This window comes from Haliotis rufescens, unplaced genomic scaffold, assembly GCF_023055435.1.
Source record: "Haliotis rufescens isolate VD_foot unplaced genomic scaffold, xgHalRufe1.0.p SCAF_34, whole genome shotgun sequence".
Classification (NCBI taxonomy): Eukaryota; Metazoa; Mollusca; class Gastropoda; order Lepetellida; family Haliotidae; genus Haliotis; species Haliotis rufescens.
The window spans coordinates 1,379,149-1,403,697 of NW_025964046.1; the positions used below are offsets into that span (position 1 = coordinate 1,379,149).

The following is a 24,549-nucleotide window of genomic DNA, read 5'->3' on the forward strand; positions in this document are numbered from 1 at the left end:
ACCAGGTATTAATATGGTTCAGAGAAGAAGTCGAAAGATTATAGGCAAAAAACATAATGGAAACGCATATCCTGCTAACATGCATCGGCTGATTCTTTAATTTTCTCTACATTTTACTGAAATTGATATTGCTTTGTGTTCGGGTGTTCTTTGCTGGGTTGGAGCGAGACTGCCTAGTGCCAAGCTTGACCAAATATACATACACACACGTTAAGTATGTAGAGTATCCCTAACAGCAAATTTGTCACATACACTTTGAAGTTTGGAATAAACAGATGTGTATTTTCACTGTAATATAAACGCTTGATGCAGTAGTGTCCTATCTCGTATTCAGGGCATTTGTCCCAGTAAATGTACGCGGGGTGTCATCTTAATGTGATTGCAAAATCCACAGAGACGAAAGCTGAAGACACTAACTACTTTGTTAAAATCCAGGAGAAGAGTGAGTGAGTGAGTGTGTTTGTGGCTGGTTTTGAGTGAGTAAGTAAGGACACATGTTTACCTCAATCATGCCACTTTTGGTGACATATGTCCTACGGATCAAGGAACGAAGTTTTTATTTTAAGGCGGGGCTCAAACTATGCACAAAGGGATAAAATGAGATGCAAAGCAGTATTCAAATACATTCATTGAAATAAATCAAAATCAGTTCATCATATTAAGCAATGGTATACAGAAGGAAGTTATGAGGACTTACTACGAAACGTAGTGATGCAGTCTTCAAAACGAATTTCATTTTTTCTATATTATAATTCAGACTTTGATTTGCAACTGTATCGGGCAGGTGACCACTGGAGGTGTGTTTCTATGGCAACATGTATGCTAGTGGACGAAAGGGTTGGGATAGCCTAAAAGGCGGGCCGGGCCGGGCTTGTCCGGGTCGGGCCAAGAAGGGCCAAATATTTATTGGCTAATTACTCCATTATCGACGACAATACCTACATTTTAGTGATGCAACATATACCCATGACATGAATGAACAATCACAAACCCACAACGTGAACCATATTTAAGTGCTTGCGAGCAAGTCCCTTGAAAAGCAGAAAGTCGAGCTGTGTGTAAGCGTCGCTGAGCTAGGTAACATGTAAAAGAGGTATCCTTAAACGAAATAGGATTTGAAACGTATCAAATACTTCTAGTTCTCGTGATACAAATTTACTATCTGTCAGCATAGCGTTTACATTTATAGGATGGTACTATATCTAAGCACATACCACTTTATAATGTCACCGCTCATCGTATTTAAAGCAGACACGTTGGTTAAAGTAGACCTCTTTTCCCAATACTCTCAACAGTCTCACAAGTGTTCGGTCCGACTTGGCCCGGGCTGTCAAAATCAGCTTTAAACTCATAGATGTATCATCAAGTGTGTTTACATCTATAGAATGGTATTATATCTACCTATGTGCCACATTATAGTGTCTCAGATCGCGGTATTTAAAGCATACACGGTGCTCAAGGTGAAGCTCTGTTCTCTCTACATCATCAACATAGTCTCCATCAGGAGTGTTTGATGATGCCAGAAACTTGGGAGTCATATTTGACTCCACAATGAACCTGGAGAAATCCACCAATAACATCTTTGAAACAACATATGTTCATATAAGAAACATCTTCCCGAGGCAAAGGAGTTAACTGACTGTATTAGTTCATGTCCCACCCTTGCCGGAACTAACATTACTCTTCTACGGGTTTTACTCTGTTGACGGTTGGCGGTATAGATGTTTTGCAAATCTTGCAGTCGACCGAAATCTGAACGTCAGTTTACGAACCGGATGTCGATTTTGTCACGCGATTTTGATTGGACTATTCATAGACTCATAAATCCAGACAAAATATAACAGCCTAGTTCGGCAACGATGGAAACTGAACTTTATAGTCAGTTCATTAGAAAGTAGAAAGCACATGACTCCTGTTCTGAAGACATTACACTTGCTTCCAGTCCGTCAAAGAATCAACTGTGAAATACTAGTTTTAATGTTCATGGGTTGCGCAACGCACCTCCAGCATGTCTGTCCCATCTTGTACAGAAGTACTAGCCATCACGTCCCCCGGGTAATCTGGTCCGTCCATGGAGAGGACTGTACCCTCACGTACTAAGCCGTCACGTCCCCCCGGGTAATCTGGTCAGTTCATGGCGAGGACTGTACCTTCACGTACTAAGCCGTCACGTCCCCCCGGGTAATCTGGTCAGTTCATGGCGAGGACTGTACCTTCACGTACTAAGCCGTCACGTCCCCCCGGGTAATCTGGTCAGTTCATGACGAGGACTGTACCTTCACGTACTAAGCCATCACGTCCCACGGGTAATCTGGTCAGTTCATGGCGAGAACTGTACCTTCACGTACTAAGCCATCACGTCCCCCGGGTTATCTGGTCAGTTCATGGCGAGAACTGTACCGTCACGTTCTAAGCCATCACGTCCCCCGGGTAATCTGGTCAGTTTATGGCGAGGACTTTACCTTCACGTACAAGCCGTCACGTCCCCCGGGTAATCTGGTCCGTCCATGGAGAGGACTGTACCCTCACGTACTAAGCCATCACGTCCCCCGGGTAATCTGGTCAGTTCATGGCGAGGACTGTACCGTCACGTACTAAGCCATCACGTCCCCCGGGTAATCTGGTCAGTTCATGGCGAGGACTGTACCTTCACGTACAAGCCATCACGTCCCCCGGGTAATCTGGTCAGTTCATGGCGAGGACTGTACCTCCACGTACTAAGCCATCACGTCCCACGGGTAATCTGGTCAGTTCATGGCGAGGACTGTACCTCCACGTACTAAGCCATTTGGCGATCGGTCCCCTCTTGGTGTGATATCAACTGCAGAACTATGTACTTTCAAATCTAGATTGAAGTACGTTTTCAGATATCTTCAGACTCGACAGCCCTTATTACAAGTTGTAGGTAACTGGATAATAGCACTATATTAATTCATATCATATATATATGTCCGACTTGGACACTGAAACTGGTTTATGAATTATCATAGACTGTGAATGTTTCTCAGAAGTTGAATTGATAAGTTTACATTTTCTTACCTTTATCTCGGCCATCGTATTGTACATCATACTGGCGACATTATGATGTAAGAAAATTGTTGCTACTTTTTATGATACTTGCACTTTAACATGCCAACATACAGAACCATCCTGTTTCTCAGAGACATGAACAGATTGAAGCAGTGCACATTTATACTTACTTAGAAGAGAAGGATGTTCGCGTCAACGTACAAACGCATGTCAGACACTGATATATTACACTGTAATATATCCATTCGGGACAGTGGAGCAACCAAAATGACACATGGCGTAGTTTAAAGTCGGTAGCCAAATCTCTTTCCGCTGTAGCCACTGGGTCAAAGAACAAGCATGGCAGTACCTGAGTGACCTGTTACAAAACATTGTCATCATGCATTTGGGGAATTGAATTTCATCATGCTTTTGGAGGACATTTTCAAATTTGACGCATCATTGACAAGAATGATGTCTAATACAATTCCCTTGTTTGATTTGTACCATCTGTTCCCGTGTTTTGGCAGGTGAACAATTGACTTGCCTTTGCATGTGTTAGTGACATTCTCGGGATATAGTCTGAGACGTACAATCGATTTTAGCAGAGATTTTGATTGAATATGGAAAGGGTTTTCAGCTATTATTTCTTCAAGCACCATGCTTGATAACTTGCATCTTGCTTGATACTGGTGTTAGAACCTACCCGAATTGCGCTCCTATTGTTATTGATGATGATGATGATTGTTGTTTAACGCCGCAGTCAGCGATATTCTAGTTTTATGACGGCGGTCTGTACATAATCGAGTCTGGAACAGACAATCCAGTGATTGACATCATGACCATCGATCCACGCTATTGGGATACGATGACATGCATCAACCAAGTGAGCGAGCTTGACCACCCGATCCCGTTAGTCGCCTTTTACGACAAACATACTGGGCTTTTACGGCAAGCATAGGTTGCCGAAGACCTACACTACATCGGATCTTCACTGGTCCGGAATTGATGCTACTGTGTATTTGTTATCTGTGTTGATTCAAGTGACACAGGGGGCATGGGTGGCCCAGTCGTCTGAGGCGCCGCGATTCGCTGTGCAGAGTTGCGTCCCTTGGGCATGCCAGATACCTATGATTGTGGGTTCGAATCCCGGTTCGCCCCGATTATGTTTCTAGGTTTGTCAGCACCATACCCGTGCTCGTGGGTTTCACCGAAGTGGTAAACGTCTGAGACCTGCATCACTTCAGGCTTTCCTCCCACATTAAGCTGACACGCCTCGATATAACTGTGATACTGTTAAAAGCGGCGTTAAACCCAACTTACTCAGTCACTCACTCAAGTGACACAATTCTAAAGTCAAGAAGGGAATATGTAATAACTGCCGTTTATCATAAATATTATATGTCTTGGTTCTCGGGCACCGCCGCATTCTCTTATCATAAAGTCCGTCACACGTTTCGTTTTTACTTCTATTTAATAAAGAAAAAATAAAATTGGTTTCGGACACACGACCTCAGCAGTGGAATGCTGTGATACAAAAAAGAACGGATCCCATGTAGCTCGGTTGCCTCCCTTTGCATGCGCACTGCGTTACTGTATCCTATATTCGAATAGGAGGCCCGGGTGGCCCAGTCGTCTAAGGCGCCGCCATTCGCTGTGCAGAGTTGCGTCCCTTGGGCACGCCAGAAACCTATGATTGTGGGTTCGAATCCCGGTTCGACCCGATTATGTTTCTAGGTTTGTCAGCACCATACCCGTGCTCGTGGGTTTCACCGAAGTGGTAAACGTCTGAGACCTGCATCACTTCGGGCTTTCCTCCCACATTAAGCTGACACGCCGCGATATAACTGGAATAATGTTAAAAGCGGCGTTTAACCAAACTCACTCACTCACTCACTATATCAGAATAAGTCGTTCGACCAGCAGTTTGCGTAGCTGGCAGCTGTGGTTGGATTATTTTGTCCGAAGTTGTTCATAAATGCTTTAACACAAAGATTAAAAGATTTATATTTTCAGTCATGGAATGCAACTCTAACGCGTTCACCAAAGTCCCTGTTATATAGCAGTTTCAAGTCATATATCATTGCAGAGCAATACCTTTTCAGTGTTAGTCTTAGAAAATTTAGGGTAGCACTTGCAAGATTCCGATGTTCATCACACGATCTTTTAATTGAAAAAGGTAGATATAAAAAAATTCCGAGAGAAAATAGACTCTGTCCACTATGTGACCTAGGATTAATTGAGGACGAGTATCACTTTTTACTAGTATGTCCGCATTATGGTGAACTAAGAAAAGTGTACATATATCATGCTTTTATACAAAGAAAATCAAGTTTGGAAATTATATGATTGTACCAATTGCTCCTGTAATCATGATTGTACTATAGGCCTGTGGCCTCCTCAGTACGTTGAATAAAGAAATTGAATTGAATTGATTTTGTGCAAGATTTTAAAGTTTAGTCAGGTTTTAGTGCATTTCGGGGTATGGAATTAATATAAAAACTATCAAATATCTCATCTAGTTCATGCGGCGGTCGGGTAGCCTAGTGGTTAAAGCGTTCGCTCGTCACGCCGAAGACCCGGGTTCGATTCCCGACATGGGTACAATGTGTGAAGCCCATTTCTGGTGTCCCCCGCCGTGATATTGCTGGAATATTGCTAAAAGCGGCGTAAAATCAAACTCACTCACTCACACTCACTCATCTAATTCATTCAGGTAATTATATTTTCCCTATGAGTGAATTGTTGCATGTTTGAGTGTTTGATTGACTGATTCCATATATGATAGAAAGAATAGTGTATCTGTGAATGTAAGTACGAATGTGATTTTAGCCAAAGCTGTTTTGATATGTTCCATGCGTTGGTAATGGCAACAGATATGTTGATTTGTTGTCACTGTAGAATTAATGTTGCATATTGTTCACACAGATTTTAGGTACGCTTGGTATATCTGGCTTGGCTGAGCTTAGTGAACGTCGTGTGCATCCTCGTGCCATACACCGGGTAGGAACAATGTTATTTTGCATTCTCGTATATGTTTATGTGATACTGAGTATCACATCTATTCCATTTAATATGCGTATTGCATTAAGACGTCTGTGTCATATATATATATATATATATATATATATATATATATATATATATATATATATATATTAAAAGGTGGTACTTGTTGTTACCCTGTCTGGCGCTCGGCATTAAGGGGCTTAAACAAGGACTGGTCGGCGCGGAGTCAGTATACTGTGTCTGAGTAGGGTATTCATGTTAAACTGCGGCATGGTATCTCATTGAGCTAGCACTATAAATCGGCATCAGTCCGGACTAGTACAAGCAGCAAGCAGCCACACACCCCCCCCCCCCCCCCCCCCCCCCCCCACACACACACACACACACGTGCATGCACGTCGCTATATAAGTGCAATAATCTTGGAAGCCAATCTCGTAGAAAGCAAAAATTGATGTTGTCTGGAAGACATTAATTGTGTCTTATTTCCTTCCGAATTCTATTGCAAGTCAGGGGTAATTTCTGCTGGTAGTTGATTGAATTTTATCATCCAAAACTGGCTCCCACAGGAGATATCGCTCTGCTACTGAAGCTGTTAGTAGTGCTTTTTACACTTAAGACACTGCTTATAACTTTCTACAAACTGAAAAAGTTGGAAGAATGATGTTGGATGATAAATAAAATCTCACCCTCGTGTCTTTTGATATCAAATATATCAACATTTGTTGATAAAAGTGGCAAAAATCCTCGGCAAGCCTCGGAGTTTTCCCACTTTTATCAACTCGTGTTAATATATTTGATATTCAAAGACACTCGGGTGAGATTCTCTATATCTCCATGTCTTATATCTCCTCAACCCTGTATGGTAGAATCTCACGTACACAACGGTAGTTGATTGATTTATCTCAATGTCTTATCTCTCCTCAACCCTGTATGGTAGAATCTCACGTACACAACGATAGTTGATTGATTTATCTCAATGCTTTATCTCTCCTCAACCCTGTATGGTAGAATATCATGTACACAACGATTGATTGATTTATCTCAATGTCTTATCTCTCCTCAACCCTGTATGGTAGAATCTCACGTACACAACGATTGATTGATTTATCTCAATGTCTTATCTCTCCTCAACCCTGTATGGTAGAATCTCACGTACGCAACGATAGTTGATTGATTTATCTCAATGATTTATCTCCCCTCAACCCTGTATGATAGAATCTCACGTACACAACGATAGTTGATTGATTTATCTCAATGATTTATCTCCCCTCAACCCTGTATGGTAGAATCTCACGTACACAACGATAGTTGATTGATTTATCTCAATGATTTATCTCTCCTCAACCCTGTATGGTAGAATGTCACGTACACAACGATAGTGGATTGATTTATCTCAATGATTTATCTCCCCTCAACCCTGTATGGTAGAATCTCACGTACACAACGATAGTGGATTGATTTATCTCAATGCTTTATCTCTCCTCAACCCTGTATGGTAGAATCTCACGTACACAACGATAGTTGATTGATTTATCTCAATGTCTTATTTCCCCTCAACCCTGCATGGTAGAATCTCACGTACACAACGATAGTGGATTGATTTATCTCAATGCTTTATCTCTCCTCAACCCTGTATGGTAGAATCTCACGTACACAACGATAGTTGATTGATTTATCTCAATGTCTTATTTCCCCTCAACCCTGCATGGTAGAATCTCACGTACACAACGATAGTTGATTGATTTATCTCAATGATTTATCTCTCCTCAACCCTGTATGGTAGAATATCACGTACACAACGATAGTTGATTGATTTATCTCAATGATTTATCTCCCCTCAACCCTGTATGGTAGAATCTCACGTACACAACGATAGTTGATTGATTTATCTCAATGATTTATCTCCCCTCAACCCTGTATGGTAGAATCTCACGTACACAACGATAGTTGATTGATTTATCTCAATGATTTATCTCTCCTCAACCCTGTATGGTAGAATCTCACGTACACAACGATAGTTGATTGATTTATCTCAATGTCTTATCTCCCCTCAACCCTGTATGGTAGAATCTCACGTACACAACGATAGTGGATTGATTTATCTCAATGATTTATCTCCCCTCAACCCTGTATGGTAGAATCTCACGTACACAACGATAGTTGATTGATTTATCTCAATGCTTTATCTCTCCTCAACCCTGTATGGTAGAATCTCACGTACACAACGATAGTTGATTGATTTATCTCAATGTCTTATTTCCCCTCAACCCTGCATGGTAGAATCTCACGTACACAACGATAGTTGATTGATTTATCTCAATGATTTATCTCTCCTCAACCCTGTATGGTAGAATGTCACGTACACAGCGATAGTGGATTGATTTATCTCAATGTCTTATCTCTCCTCAACCCTGTATGGTAGAATGTCACGTACACAGCGATAGTGGATTGATTTATCTCAATGTCTTATCTCTCCTCAACCCTGTATGGTAGAATGTCACGTACACAACGATAGTGGATTGATTTATCTCAATGTCTTATCTCTCCTAAACCCTGTATGGTAGAATGTCACGTCTACAGTGGATGCATAGAACTGAGTATTTTATATTTGGAGTGCGCTTGGCAGTACTGTTAGGGACATAATATTGTTTTCGGACATTGCTTCAAGGCAGTCGACCGCCTCCGTGTCCTGGTGGTAGAACGTCCGCCCGGAGAGCGGAAGGTCCGTAGTTCGATCCCAAGCCACGTCATACTAAACACGTTGAAACAGACTACTTGTTGTTACCCTGCCTGGCGCTCGGCATTAAGGAGCTAAAACATGGACTGGTCGGCTATGAGTTTACTGTGTCTGAGTGAAGTATTCATGTTAAATTGCGGCATGCGATCTCATGGGCTCGCACTATAAAGTCGGCATTAGTCCGCAGGTTCGTCGCAATATAAGTATAATAATATAATAATAACCTTGGACACGACGTTACCGCCCCCCCCCCCCCCCCCCCCCCCTCAAGATAGCGCTTCAAGGAATAGAGTAACAATTGAATAGCAACACATTTATTCTCTGCCTGATATCCAGTACCTCAAGCGAACAAATATTTATTGTAAAACTTCAGGCAATATGATGATTTTTCAATATTTTCTGGAACAGTTAATTTTCGAAAGGACGTTATCACAACGCTCGGTCGACGTTGTCACTGCGTATATGGTGCGTCAGTTTAGACGCGGGGAAACCCCGTTCGATTAGAGGCCCTGCAAGGGTGAATCAAAGTTTTGGTTTTAAAAAAACAAGTACGGATAATTGTCAGCATGTCATACAAAATGGATGGTACCATTGATACAGTACATATAGTACATATATTAATTCCCACAACGCGAATTTTGAAATAGATATAAATAGAATAGAAGCGATACATTAACCCCCTCACCAGGGCCCCAGCGTTCTAGATGTAGCTCTCTTGTTTAGGAGGTATATGACAATGCAACAAAATGGCCGAGAGCTTCAAGACGTTTTGCGGAGATTCTGTTATTTTCGTAAGTATAAATTACAATCATGTTGTCATTTATTCAAACTGTGTATAAAATATGGTAATTAGACCAACTAACACGTACAGAAATTATCTCAAGTACGGTGAGTATATTTCATTAGATGAACGATCCAGTTATAGAACAACCACTTACTGGCACACATATAGTCGTTATTCAGGACCACGGGCGGACATTCGATATGCTCCGAACTGAATGCACAACAAGTTGGCATTTTTAGCTTTCGTTCAGATAACTTATCGCTTCTGTTGAAAACCCTTACACATAGCCATTCTTATGTTGTTCATGTGATTCAAATTAAAAACAGGTTATTTTTGGTGGTGTGTCGCTATTTAGTGTTGTTCACACCCTTTCAAATATTCAAGCTGAATGCGCAGTAAGTAAGGATAAGAATTTATGGGTGAACAACTTCTTTATTACAATGAAGAGCGACGTGAACCTACACCGAAACGTCGCTCTTAATTGAAATAAAGACGTTGTTCATCCATAAATTCTTATCCTTACTTAGTATTCCAACTTCTAAATGCCTATCAAAGAAGTTAAATGCGCAGTGTTTTTTTAAAAAAACGCCACCTTGACACAGGCTAACACTGAATATGGTTTCTATGCGAGAAGTGAGTAAGTGAGTATGGTTTACGCCGCTTTTAGCAATATTCCAGCAATATCACGGCGGAGGACCCCAGAAATGGGCTTCACACATTGTACCCATGTGGGGAATCGAACACGGGTCTTGGGCCTGACGAGCGAACGCTTTAACCACTAGGCGTCCCACCCTCTACACAAGGACGGTGACACACTTTGAAAAGAATATTAAATGACATGAGTATAGACCCTAATATCATCTCAAACCAAATACAATAAAATATATATTCCATTGTAGGAAAGGCCATATACCTGAAACAGTTAAATACAATTCTACTTATTTTATAATTATGTTTGTCACGTCTTTCACATAAAGTTCAGTGTATCAGGTGACAACATAAAGACATGGCATATACATTTGCATAAAGCTGCTTTAAGTTTAAAGGTATCACCTGTTTAGAGGTTCACTAAGGAATTACATTTGCGGTTATGATCCGACATAGGATATCGTTGGTTGGTTGGTTGGCTGTTTAACGCCGCACTAAGCAATATTCCAGCTATATGACGGCGGTCTGTAAATAATCGAGTCGGGACCAGACAATCCAGTGCTTAATATCATGAGCATCAAACCACGCAATTGGGATACGATGACATGCATCAACCAAGTCAGCGAGCCTGACCACCCGATCCCGTTAGTCGCCTTTTACCCCGGAATCTTCACGGAAAAAAGTAGTAGGTGTTGTTTCTGGAGCAGAACTCAAAAACACCATTCAAGATTTTTCATCCAGACTTGGCAGGCGTAACAATCAGGGGATAAAATGCTGCCCTTTGTTATGTTTATTTTTTTAATTTGTATCCGTTTCCACGGCAACAAGTTTTACTTTGAATCTGTTCACATATGTGTGTACCTGACATAGAAATCCGAATCCCAATTCCATGGTATTTTTTGGATAGCTCGAAAACTACTCTTTTGTACGGACAGACAGATTAGATGGACATTCTCTCATCACAGTGAACTCACTGTAACAGTCAGATGATTTGTTCTTTCGATTTTGTGGGGACTTTGTGATTTTTGCTTCAATCTTAAAACAAATGTGTGAAAGGCTATTGGACGCTATTTGTGGACGATGGGACGGCTATTTGTAGACGATTGGACGGCTAATTTTAGACGATTGAACGGATCTTTTAAGACGCTTGAACAGTTATTTTTAGACGATTGGACGGCTATTTTTAGACGATTGGACGGCTATTTTTAGACGATAGGATGGCTATCTTTAGACGATTAAACGGCTATTTTTAGACGATTGAACGGAAATCTTTAGACGATTGGACGGCTATTTTTAGACGAATAAACGGCTATTTTTAGACGATTAAACGGCTATTTTTAGACGATTGGACGGCTATTTTTAGACGATTGGACGGCTATTTTTAGACGATTGGACGGCTATTTTTAGACGAATAAACGGCTATTTTTAGACGATTAAACGGCTATTTTTAGACGATTAAACGGCTATTAGACGATTGGACGGCTATTTTTAGACGATTGAACGGAAATCTTTAGACGAATAAACGGCGATTTTTAGACGAATAAACGGCTATTTTTAGACGATTAAACGGCTATTTTTAGACGATTGGACGGGTATTTTTAGACAATTGGACGGCTATTTGTGGACGATTAAACGGCTATTTTTGGCATCATGTATCCGCCTCTATTCGAAGCCATGTCGGCGAATAGGTGCAGAGTATATTTCGTTTATAGAAGGACGATTCGCGATTTGCTAGATACCAGAGGATTGGCATGTAACTATACTGAACCAAATTAAAAACTTCACAATCCTAAAATTTTAACATTTTGACCAGTTATCATTGTGGGCCCTTATTGTGTATTTAAACAGTAATGGCCACGTATTATCTTCAGATAACAGGTGCAGGTGAATCGATCAAAATCATGTGCACAGCACTATAGTGGCAAAAGTGTTTTTTTACGTGCCACTGGTCACGTGGCCATAATACCGCACGTGTTTTCAGCCATACTTGTTATACAGTCATTAACAAAAAAGGAAAAACACAAGAAAACAAAAGTCTTTACGGCCATTTGTCATGCCACGCCTTTCAAATGTGCAACGTGAACGTGCCATCGGCATGTTGCAGACGAGAACGTCCGTAGCTGAAGTCGCAAGGACGATGGGTTGTAGTCGACGGACTGTTTATGATTTACAGACGCGTCTACAGCAAATGGGTACCACCGCTGATCGCCCTCGGCAAGGTCGACCACGTGTGACGTCACATGCAGAGGATCGTCAGATTGTCTTACGTCATCCCCGTAACCGATTTTTGACGGCTACATCAACCAGAAATGAACTGTTTAGGGGTAGACTGAGTGCGCAAACTGTTCGAAACCGTCTGAGAACTGCTCACCTTCAAGCCCGACGGCCATACTGCGGGCCGATTCTGACTCAATTACACAGACGTCAAGTTCAATTGTGGGCAAAGCGACACTTACGATGGACTCAGAGGAATTGGAATCAAGTCGTCTTCAGTGAAGAATCCCAATTTAATCTTCGATTTGCTGATGGTAGGGCGAGGGTGTGGAGGCGCCGTCATGAACGTTACGCCCAGTGTTGTGTACAGGAAGTTGACAGATTTCGAGGCGGACGTGTCATGGTGTGGGGTGCTTTCTACGGCAATGCACGTTCCAGGCTTCTTGTCATCCGTGGCAACCTCAACGCTGCTGCTTACCGCGACCAGGTACTGGCACCAGAACTTCTGCCTTTTATGGCAGCACATGGAACCCGGTTTAATCTTCCAACACGACAATGCCAGACCCCACACAGCAATTTTGACAAGGAATTGACTCAGTATATTTTATAATGGGTGCCCTACCAACATGTGAGATTAGTCAAAAGCAATCTTAATACTGAATAATAAACAACCACTGTCTCTAATATCATCATCGATTCAGAATCCTTCAGCTTCATACACAGAACGTCCACTTGTGTATGAAATTACTACTCTATAAAGCATCGCGTACATCTGTTTTATTGTCGTTTCAGAATGAGAGTTTACTATTTGACAACTGGTGGCCCGAGTTCACGCCATGTTTCCAGAACACTCTCCTTGTGTGGGTGCCGTGTGGGTGGCTGTGGCTGACCTTGCCCTTCTATCTGGGCTACTTGTGCAAGGTCAAGGACTCCAAACCTCTCCGCGTCAACATGCTCAACACATCAAAGATGGTAGGCCAGAGTGAGTGAGTGAGTGAGTGAGTGAGTGAGTGAGTGAATGTGTTAGTATTGGATGGGTTGTTGGGTGTTTGGGTGGGTGAGTGGTAGGGTGAGTTGGTGAGTGGGTGGATGGGTGAGTGAGTGGGTGAGTGGTGGGGTGAGTGAGTGGTAGGGTGAGTGAGTGGATGGGTGGGTATGTGGGTTGGTGGGTGGGTGGGTAACTGAGAGTGAATGAGTGGGATGGTGGATGGATGAGTGAGTGGGTGAGTGGATGGTTCGGTTAGTGAGTGAGTGGGTGAGTGAGTGAGTGGGTGGGTGGTTGAGTGAGTGAGTGAGTGAGTGAGTGAGTGAGTGGGTGGTATTCATAAACTCTTGCTGAATGCGGCATGAACCTAAACACACAAACGAGCACTCTGACAAACCTGGAAATGTGGGATTCGAAACCAGGATAATAGGCACGCCTAAGAGACGCAGCTCTGCGCAGGAAATTGCGATTTCTCGGACGACAGGGAGCCGAAGACCCGAGTAGATGCAGGTTAATATTTGTGCTTTATCTTACAGAGTAGAATCCCCACTGACCCCTTGATGACTGGGCCTTGGTGTAACGTGGTGGACCAAACAGACCAATGATTCACACAATAATTGATGATGTCAAATTAGTTTTTCAGCATCTTTCTGAGTTTCATCTGCGTCGTGGATGTCATGAAGGTCGTGACTGATGGAGAGGATGTTGTCACGGCTGTGTACGCCGCCAGAGGCCTTCAAGTTGTTACATTTGTAAGTTACGCTTCGTCCTTGTTGAGGTCAAACAATTGTTTTTGGTTTTCCAGCGGGAATCATTTTGAGATAAAATCCCGAATGAGTATGGTTTTACGCCGATGTTAGCAGCATTCCAGCAACATCACGGCGGACATGGGCTTCATACAATTTAACCATGATTTGAATCGAACCCTGGGCTTTAACCACCAGCTACCCGTCCGCCCCGATAATTTCCGAAAGTTAACAATAACGTTATTGTTATATATTTAAACTTGAAAATGTTGGATTGGTGGTGGGTGAGATGAGTCGGTGATTAACGTCACGTCCAAGATTATTGCACTTGTGTGTGTGTGTGTGTGTGTGTATTTGTGTTTATGTTTGTGTTTGTGTGTGTGTTTGTGTGTGTGTTTGTGTGTGTGTGTGTGTTTGTGTTTATGTTTGTGTTTGTGTGTTTGTGTTTGTGTGTGTGTGTGTGTGTGTGTGTGTGTGTGTTTGTGTTTGTTTGTGTTTGTGTGTTTGTGTTTGTGTGTGTGTGTTTGTGTGTGTGTTTCTGTGTTTCTGTGTTTGTGTGGGTTTGTGTTTATGTTTGTGTTTGTGTGTGTGTGTGTGTTTGTGTGTGTTTGTGTGTGTTGTGTGTGTGTGTGTGTGTGTGTGTGTGTGTGTGTGTGTGTGTGTGTGTGTGTGTGTGTGTGTGTGTGTGTGTGTGTGTGTGTGTGTGTGTGTGCTTGCTAGCCCACTGACATACCAGCCCCTCAATGCCGAGCGCCAGACAAGGTAACCACAAGTACCATCTTTTAACGTCTTTGGCATATGGGCGGTCGGGTAGCTTAGTGGTTAAACGTTCGCTCCTCACGCCAAAGACCCGGGTTCGATTCCCGACATGGGTACAATGTCTGAAGCCCATTTTTGGTGTCCCCCGCCGTGATATTGCTGGAATATTGCTAAAAGCGGGCGTAAAACCATACTCATATGAGTTAGTACAAGTAAAAAAGTCCCCCCTATGTGACGTCATAGCATGGCAACGCTACAAAAGACGTAAATTCACTCTTTAACTATGGCGTCACAAAGGGACATCGCTGCTCCAATACACTGTCGGTATTTCTGAATAACTCATGATCAATGTACAGCTTTAAGAAGATGAAGAAACTTATGGTTTGCACTTCGCCAAAATACTGTATATGCATACAAGGTGAGGTGAAATTGGGTTTAACGTCGCGTCAAAGATTATTGCACTTATATAGCGACGTGCATGCACGTGCATGTGTGTGTGTGGCTGCTTGTACAAGTCCGGACTGATGCCGATTTATAGTGCTAGCTCACTGAGATACCATGCCACAGTTTAACATGAATACCCCACTCAGACACAGTATACTGACTCCGAGCCGACCAGTCCTTGTTTTAGCCCCTTAATGCCGAGCGCCAGACAGGGTAACAACAAGTACAATCTTTTAACGTCTTTTTGTATGACGCGGCCCGGGATCGAACCCTGGACCTTCCGCTCTCTGGGCGGACGCTCTACCACAAGACCACGGAGGCGGTCATATGCATACAAGAGACGATTTCGTGAGGATCCCTTCATAAATAAGATCGTTAGGCCGCAACAGTTTCAGTCACATCAAAAAAGTGGAATTACTACGCCCTGATGCATGTACCCATCAGTTGTGAAAGGATCCCATATATTAATTTACTTTCCCATCGTAATTAATGTTTTAAATCAATTTTGCAAATTAAATACATTCTCGTCACAGTGTGTTATGATATCAAATATGTATAAACTCTTCGATTAAAGAGAGAAAACATCCTCAGTCAAGTCGGCATCGAGACAATTTTATTGCGGGCGTGGCACATTTCCGCAAATGATTACCTCACAGTATCGCATCAGACAGACAGACAGACAGACAGACTATTTTGGATGAAGGCCATCGGACCTATACTACAAAACGGTTTACGAGTACCATTTTACAGAGATAAAACAATGATTTATCTTAAAGAAAAGAATATATGGATGTCAACTTCTTTATTATTAGGAACACAACGTTTCGGAGTATATGCTTACTCCTTCATCGGTCGTACTTATTCACCTGATGAAGGAGTAAGCATATACTCCGAAACGTTGTGTTCCTAATAATAAAGAAGTTGACATCCATACATTCTCTTCCTTATCTGTATCACTTCTAAATGCCTTCCTAAGACGTGATGTATCTTGCTGTGAGGATACCATTCAGGAAGCTCGAGAGTTTAACATGACATTAACATTTGTTGACTGACATATTCTTTGTAAGAAATATCAATTATCACGAACCAACTGGATACCATGGGTTTATGACCACTTCTAAATTTAGTTAGCAGTCGTTTTACACACAAATATTTGTATCTAAAAAATAATGTTCATGAGTTAAATTTAATTTGTTAGGCTTATAAAGTTCAAGTGATATATCAAGCTACATATGCCAGTCTTGAAGTGCGTAGTCACAAACTCTTTCACTAAATTTATAAACAAATAGATTGGTATCATCCATATCTTGTGCAAACCAGGCGAGGTGAGGTGAGGTGAAATGGGGTTTAACGTCGCGTCCAAGATTATTGCACTTATATAGCATCGTGCATGTGTGTGTGTGGCTGCTTGTACTAGTCCGGACTGATGCCGATTTATAGTGCTAGCACACTGAGATACCATGCAGCAGTTTAACATGAATACCTCACTCAGACACAGTATACTGACTCCGAGCCGACCAGTCCTTGTTTTAGCCCCTTAATGCCGAGCGCCAGACAGGGTTACAACAGTACTTAATACATTTGCTATGATATATTGTATGCAGTGGAACTCTACTACATTCTCCCTAGGCTACAGCAGTGGCTGGCCTGTACCCTGTATGTTTCATGAAACACTGTATGAAAAACTGTACACAACTTTCGGTGTACAATACTTTCTCTTTTTTCTCAAAACCCAGATTTGTGGTCCATATGTTAATATTGGCACAATCTTCTGATCAAATATATTAAAAGCATTTTTAATTGATAACTCATAACTTCTTATTAAAGACTTAGCTGGCCAAAGAGCTTTACTGGCATGCTCTGATAAAGCTGAAACTAGCTATGTCCATTTCAATTTTGGAGTAACCATCAGCAGTAGATATTAATATGTGTTAACAGTTTTCACAATGTTACCATTGTTAAACCATTTTTCATGTTTGATAATGGACCTTCTATTTTTAAACAATAATTTACTTTCATCAAAATTAATGCCCACACCCCACTGATGAGAATATAAATACAACGCATCTAGCCTCAGTGTAGTTTAATTACTCTGTCCGCCACCAGGCTCGAGTCATCAGCCAACAACACCGCTATGATATTTAACTTTTCCTCATTGAAGAAAATACCGTCATCTAAAGACAAGTTCGTTTACAAATAAAGAAAACAAAAAAGGACTGAGTGTGCAACATTGTCTTACACCACAGAAGCTGTCAAAATATTCTCTCAACCTTTTACCATACTCATAAAATACTGTTGCATTTTTATTTGCTGTACATACGTTTTAAATGCCTTAAGGAAGTCACAATATATTTTTTTCCCTTCTTACGAGTGGTTACTTTTGAACAATGGCTTCGTGATAAAAAGTCTTGTCAACACACATATCGTTCGTCTTGTCTCCAGCTGCTGGCGGCCATCTTGGTTCAGGTTGAACGAAAGCGAGGCTTCATCACATCCGGAATTCAGTTCATATTTTGGCTGTTGACAACATTGGCAGGAGTGGTACCATTCTACAGTAGGATCATTCAGCAGGTGGGTAAATATGTCAGCCTACAGTAGGACAATACAGCAGGTGGGTATGTATATGTCAGCCTACAGTAGGATCATGCAGCAGGTGGGTATGTATGTCAGCCTACACCGGGATAATACAGCAAGCGGGTATATATGTCAGCCTACAGTAGGATAATACAGCAGGCATATATGTCAGCCTACAGTAGGATTATACAGCAAGTGGGTAAATATGTCAGCCTTCAGTAGGATCATACAGCAGGTGGGTATGTATGTCGGCCTACAGTAGGATAATAAAGCAGGAATATAATATGTCAGCCTACAATAGGATAATACAGCAGGTGGGTATGTATGTCAGCCTACAGTAGGATCATACAGCAGGTATATATGTCAGCCTACAGTAGTATCATACAGCAGGTGGGTATATATGTCAGCCTGCAGTAGGATCATACAGCAGGTATATATGTCAGCCTGCAGTAGGATCATACAGCAGGTATATATGTCAGCCTACAGCAGGATAATACAGCAAGAATATAATATGTCAGCCTACAGTAGGATAATACAGCAGTAGGGATAATACAGGTGTAACACTCATCCAACTGAATATACATAGCGGTCTACTCAGGTAAACAAAAAGTGTGCTGTGTGTATACATAACAACATATACAATCAATCAAACATTCTGCGGGTGCTGTTCTAACTGGTCTATGTTTCAGTTATTGCAACATTTCAGGAGTACAAGGACCATCTCTTCCGCTTCGTCCTGGTCTATGTTTCCGTTATTGCAACATTTCAGGAGTACAAGGACCATCTCTTCCGCTTCGTCCTGGTCTATGTTTCCGTTATTGCAACATTTCAGGAGTACAAGGACCATCTCTTCCGCTTCGTCCTGTTCTATGTGTACCATGGACTTGTGCTGGCGACGTTGCTCCTTCATTGTTTTGCTGACAGTCGAAAACGACAGGGAAGCTACAGTATGCAGAAGGAGGTAAGCTGGATACTGCCACACGAGGGAGGTAAGCTGGGTACTGCCACACGAGGGAGGTAGCTGGATACTGCAACACGAGGGAGGTAGCTGGATACTGCCACACGAGGGAGGTAAGCTGGATACCACCACACGAGGGAGGTAAGCTGGGTACTGCCACACGAGGGAGGTAGCTGGATACTGCAACACGAGGGAGGTAGCTGGATACTGCCACACGAGGGAGGTAAGCTGGATACCACCACACGAGGGAGGTAAGCTGGATACTGCCACACGAGGGAGGTAAGCTGGATACTGCCACACGAGGGAGGTAAGCTGGATACTGCAACACGAGGGAGGTAAGCTGGATACCATCAGACGAGGGAGGTAAGCTGGATACTGCCACACGAGGGAGGTAAGCTGGATACCACCACACGAGGGAGATAAGCTGGATACTGCCACACGAGGGAGGTAAGCTGGATACCACCACACGAGGGAGGTAAGCTGGATACTGCCACACGAGGGAGGTAAGCTGGGTACTGCCACACGAGGGAGGTAGCTGGATACTGCAACACGAGGGAGGTAGCTGGATACTGCCACACGAGGGAGGTAAGCTGGATACCACCACACGAGGGAGGTAAGCTGGATACTGCCACACGAGGGAGGTAAGCTGGATACTGCCACACGAGGGAGGTAAGCTGGATACTGCAACACGAGGGAGGTAAGCTGGATACCATCAGACGAGGGAGGTAAGCTGGATACTGCCACACGAGGGAGGTAAGCTGGATACCACCACACGAGGGAGGTAAGCTGGATACTGCCACACGAGGGAGGTAAGCTGGATACCACCACACGAGGGAGGTAAGCTGGATACTGCCACACGAGGGAGGTAAGCTGGATACTGCCACACGAGGGAGGTAAGCTGGATACTGCAACACGAGGGAGGTAAGCTGGATACCATCAGACGAGGGAGTTAAGCTGGATACTGCCACACGAGGGAGGTAAGCTGGATACCACCACATGAGGGAGGTAAGCTGGATACTGCCACACGAGGAAGGTAAGCTGGATACTGCCACACGAGGGAGGTAAGCTGGATACTGCCACACGAGGTAAGCTGGATACCACCACACGAGGGAGGTAAGCTTGATACTGCCACACGAGGGAGGTAAGCTGGATACCATCAGACGAGGAAGGTAAGCTGGATACTGCCACACGAGGGAGGTAAGCTGGATACTGCCACACGAGGTAAGCTGGATACCACCACACGAGGGAGGTAAGCTTGATACTGCCACACGAGGGAGGTAAGCTGGATACCATCAGAAGAGGGAGGTACGCTCAATAATGCCACACGAGGGAGGTAAGCTGGATACAATCAGAAGAGGGAGGTAAGCTGAATACTGCCACACGAGGTAAGCTTGATACTGCCACACGAGGTAAGCTGGATACCACCACACGAGGGAGGTAAGCTGGATACCACCACACGAGGGAGGTAAGCTAGATTCCACCACACGAGGGAGGTAAGTTGTATACCACCACACGAGGGAGGTAAGCTGGATTCCACCACACGAGGGAGGTAAGCTGTATACCACCACACGAGGGAGGTAAGCTGGATTCCACCACACGAGGGAGGTAAGCTAGATTCCACTACACGAGGGAGGTAAGCTAGATACGACCACAGGAGGGAGGTAAGCTGGATACTGCCACACGAGGGAGGTAAGCTGGATACCACCACACGAGGGAGGTAAGCTGGATACTGCCACACGAGGTAAGCTGGATACCACCACACGAGGGAGGTAAGCTGGATACCACCACACGAGGGAGGTAAGCTAGATTCCACTACACGACGGAGGTAAGCTAGATACGACCACAGGAGGGAGGTAAGCTGGATACTGCCACACGAGGGAGGTAAGCTGGATACCACCACACGAGGGAGGTAAGCTGGATACTGCAACACGAGGGAGGTAAGCTGGATACTGCCACACGAGGTAAGCTGGATACCACCACACGAGGGAGGTAAGCTGGATACCACCACACGAGGGAGGTAAGCTGGATACCACCACACGAGGGAGGTAAGCTAGATTCCATCACACGAGGGAGGTAAGTTGTATACCACCACACGAGGGAGGTAAGCTGGATACTGCCACACGAGGGAGGTAAGCTGGATACCACCACACGAGGGAGGTAAGCTGGATACTGCCACACGAGGGAGGTAAGCTGGATACTGCCACACGAGGGAGGTAAGCTGGATACCACCACACGAGGGAGGTAAGCTGGATACTGCCACATGAGGGAGGTAAGCTGGATACTGCAACACGAGGGAGGTAAGCTGGATACTGCAACACGGAGGTAAGCTGGATACCATCAGACGAGGGAGGTAAGCTTGATACTGCCACACGAGGGAGGTAAGCTGGATACCACCACATGAGGGAGGTAAGCTAGATTCCACCACACGAGGGAGGTAAGCTGGATACCACCACACGAGGGAGGTAAGCTGGATACTGCCACACGAGGGAGGTAAGCTGGATACTGCCACACGAGGTAAGCTGGATACTGCCACACGAGGAAGGTAAGCTGGATACTGCCACACGAGGGAGGTAAGCTGGATACTGCCACACGAGGTAAGCTGGATACCACCACACGAGGGAGGTAAGCTTGATACTGCCACACGAGGGAGGTAAGCTGGATACCATCAGAAGAGGGAGGTACGCTCAATACTGCCACACGAGGGAGGTAAGCTGGATACAATCAGAAGAGGGAGGTAAGCTGAATACTGCCACACGAGGTAAGCTTGAAACTGCCACACGAGGTAAGCTGGATACCACCACACGAGGGAGGTAAGCTGGATACCACCACACGAGGGAGGTAAGCTGTATTCCACCACACGAGGGAGGTAAGCTTGATTCCACTACACGAGGGAGGTAAGCTGTATTCCACCACACGAGGGAGGTAAGCTGGATACCACCACACGAGGGAGGTAAGCTGTATTCCACCACACGAGGGAGGTAAGCTGGATTCCACCACACGAGGGAGGTAAGCTGCATTCCACAACATGAGGGAGGTAAGCTTGATTCCACCACACGAGGGAGGTAAGCTGTGGTTAGGCTTAATAATACCGCATGATGAAGGTCGGGCAGACAATACCACATGGTGAAGGTCGGATAGGCAATACCACACGGTGAAGGTCGGGCAGACAATACCACATGGTGAAGGTCGGGCAGACATGACCACATGGTGAAGGTCGGATAGGCAATACCACACGGTGAAGGTCGGGCAGACAATACCACATGGTGAAGGTCGGGCAGACATGACCACATGGTGAAGGTCGGATAGGCAATACCACATGGTGAAGGTCGGGCAGACAATACCACATGGGGAAGGTCAGGCAGACAATACCACATGATGAAGGTCGGGCAGACAATACCACATGATGAAGGTCAGGCAGACAATACCACATGGTGAAGGTCGGGCAGACAATACCACATGGTGAAGGTCGGCTGCATACAGCCACATTGTGACGATTACTTGGAGTCTACTTTATTGGAAATGCTAGCGATGCACCATCACTTCTTCTTTCTTCATTACAGGTTCAGTCCCCCGAGACGAGGGCATCCTTTCTCAACAGAGTGACTTTTCACTGGATCAACTCGTGAGTGCTCGCATCAGACATCAGACATGTTGTACAAGCCAACACGCCTTGATAAACAACGATCAATCTGTGGTTGATTAAGATTTTTCGTCGTTTTGAAATTTGAAATTAAACCATTAATTTGTATTCCTTGTGTCAGATTGCTATCCTCTCAAAAGAACAAGCATTGCTGCATTTCGTTTCCTGAGATTGTATTTTTGTACACACACGAATACATTCTCAAAAGCGATAATGGTTTCATCTTCAATTATTTTGACAGCATGATCAGAATGTCGAGGATATTTTCTTGGCTTGTCTAAAGCGTTGCTGTCTTGTGCTCCCTGTGTCTCACTACTGCCCTCTCTGTCAGCCTGGTGTCCTCTCTGTGTCAGACTGCTGCCCTCTCTGTGTCTCACTACTGTCCTCTCTGTGTCTGACGACTGCCCTCTCTGTGTCTCACTACTGCCCTCTCTGTGTCTCACTACTGCCCTCTCTGTCAGCCTGGTGTCCTCTCTGTGTCAGCCTGGTGTCCTCTCTGTGTCTCACTACTGTCCTCTCTGTGTCTGACGACTGCCCTCTCTGTGTCTCACTACTGTCCTCTCTGTTTCTCACTACTGCCCTCTCTGTGTCTCACTACTGCCCTCTCTGTCAGCCTGGTGTCCTCTCTGTGTCAGCCTGGTGTCCTCTCTGTGTCAGACTGCTGTCCTCTCTGTGTCTCACTACTGCCCTCTCTGTGTCTCACGACTGCCCTCTCTGTGTCTCACTACTGCCCTCTCTGTCAGCCTGGTGCCCTCTGTGTCAGACTGCTGTCCTCTCTGTGTCTCACGACTGCCCTCTCTGTGTCTCACTACTGCCCTCTCTGTGTCTCACTACTGCCCTCTCTGTCAGCCTGGTGTCCTCTCTGTGTCAGCCTGGTGTCCTCTCTGTGTCTCACTACTGTCCTCTCTGTGTCTGACGACTGCCCTCTCTGTGTCTCACTACTGCCCTCTCTGTGTCTCACTACTGCCCTCCCTGTCAGCCTGGTGTCCTCTCTGTGTCAGCCTGGTGTCCTCTCTGTGTCTCACTACTGTCCTCTCTGTGTCTCACTACTGCCCTCTCTGTGTCTCACTACTGCCCTCTCTGTCAGCCTGGTGCCCTCTCTGTGTCAGACTGCTGTCCTCTCTGTGTCTCACTACTGCCCTCTCTGTGTCTCACTACTGCCCTCTCTGTGTCTCACTACTGCCCTCTCTGTCAGCCTGGTGTCCTCTCTGTGTCAGCCTGGTGTCCTCTCTGTGTCTCACTACTGCCCTCTCTGTGTCTCACTACTGCCCTCTCTGTCAGCCTGGTGCCCTCTCTGTGTCAGCCTGGTGTCCTCTCTGTGTCTCACTACTGCCCTCTCTGTGTCTCACTACTGCCCTCTCTGTGTCTCACTACTGCCCTCTCTGTGTCTCACTACTGCCCTCTCTGTCAGCCTGGTGCCCTCTCTGTGTCAGCCTGGTGTCCTCTCTGTGTCTCACTACTGCCCTCTCTGTGTCTCACTACTGCCCTCTCTGTCAGCCTGGTGTCCTCTCTGTGTCAGCCTGGTGTCCTCTCTGTGTCAGCCTGGTGTCCTCTCTGTGTCTGACGACTGTCCTCTCTGTGTCTCACTTCTGCCCTCTCTGTGTCTCACTACTGCCCTCTCTGTGTCTCACTACTGCCCTCTCTGTGTCTCACTACTGTCCTCTCTGTCAGCCTGGTGTCCTCTCTGTGTCAGCCTGGTGTCCTCTCTGTGTCAGACTGCTGTCCTCTCTGTGTCAGACTGTTTTCCTCTCTGTGTCAGACTGCTGTCCTCTCTTTGTCAGAACGCTGTCCTCTCTGTGTCAGACCGCTGTCCTCTCTGTGTCAGACTGTTGTCGTGTCTGTGTCAGACTGCTATCCTCTCTGTGTCAGACTGCTGTCCTCTCTGTGTCAGACTGCTATCCTGTCCTCTCTGTGTCAGACTGCTGTCCTGTCCTGTCTGTGTCAGACTGCTATCCTGTCCTCTCTGTGTCAGACTGCTGTCCTCACTGTGTCAGACTGCTGTCCTCTATGTGTCAGATTACTGTCCTGCCCTCTCTGTGTC

The 24,549-nt window shown here is 44.6% G+C and overlaps 1 protein-coding gene across 2 annotated transcripts in view; it reads left to right on the forward strand.

The window, feature by feature from the left end:
- Positions 1–9,461: 9,461 nt before the first annotated feature.
- LOC124128211 (multidrug resistance-associated protein 1-like) overlaps positions 9,462–24,549 on the forward strand; it is a 61,555-nt gene continuing 46,467 nt past the window's right edge. For both annotated transcript variants that reach the window (XM_048380951.1, XM_048380952.1), the window contains exons 1-6: positions 9,462–9,547; positions 13,195–13,374; positions 14,023–14,139; positions 17,779–17,907; positions 18,743–18,871; positions 22,429–22,490. In XM_048380951.1, coding sequence (XP_048236908.1) covers positions 9,503–9,547; positions 13,195–13,374; positions 14,023–14,139; positions 17,779–17,907; positions 18,743–18,871; positions 22,429–22,490 — 662 coding nt within the window. In that variant the 5' untranslated portion in view covers positions 9,462–9,502. The remainder of the gene's footprint in view (positions 9,548–13,194; positions 13,375–14,022; positions 14,140–17,778; positions 17,908–18,742; positions 18,872–22,428; positions 22,491–24,549) is intronic.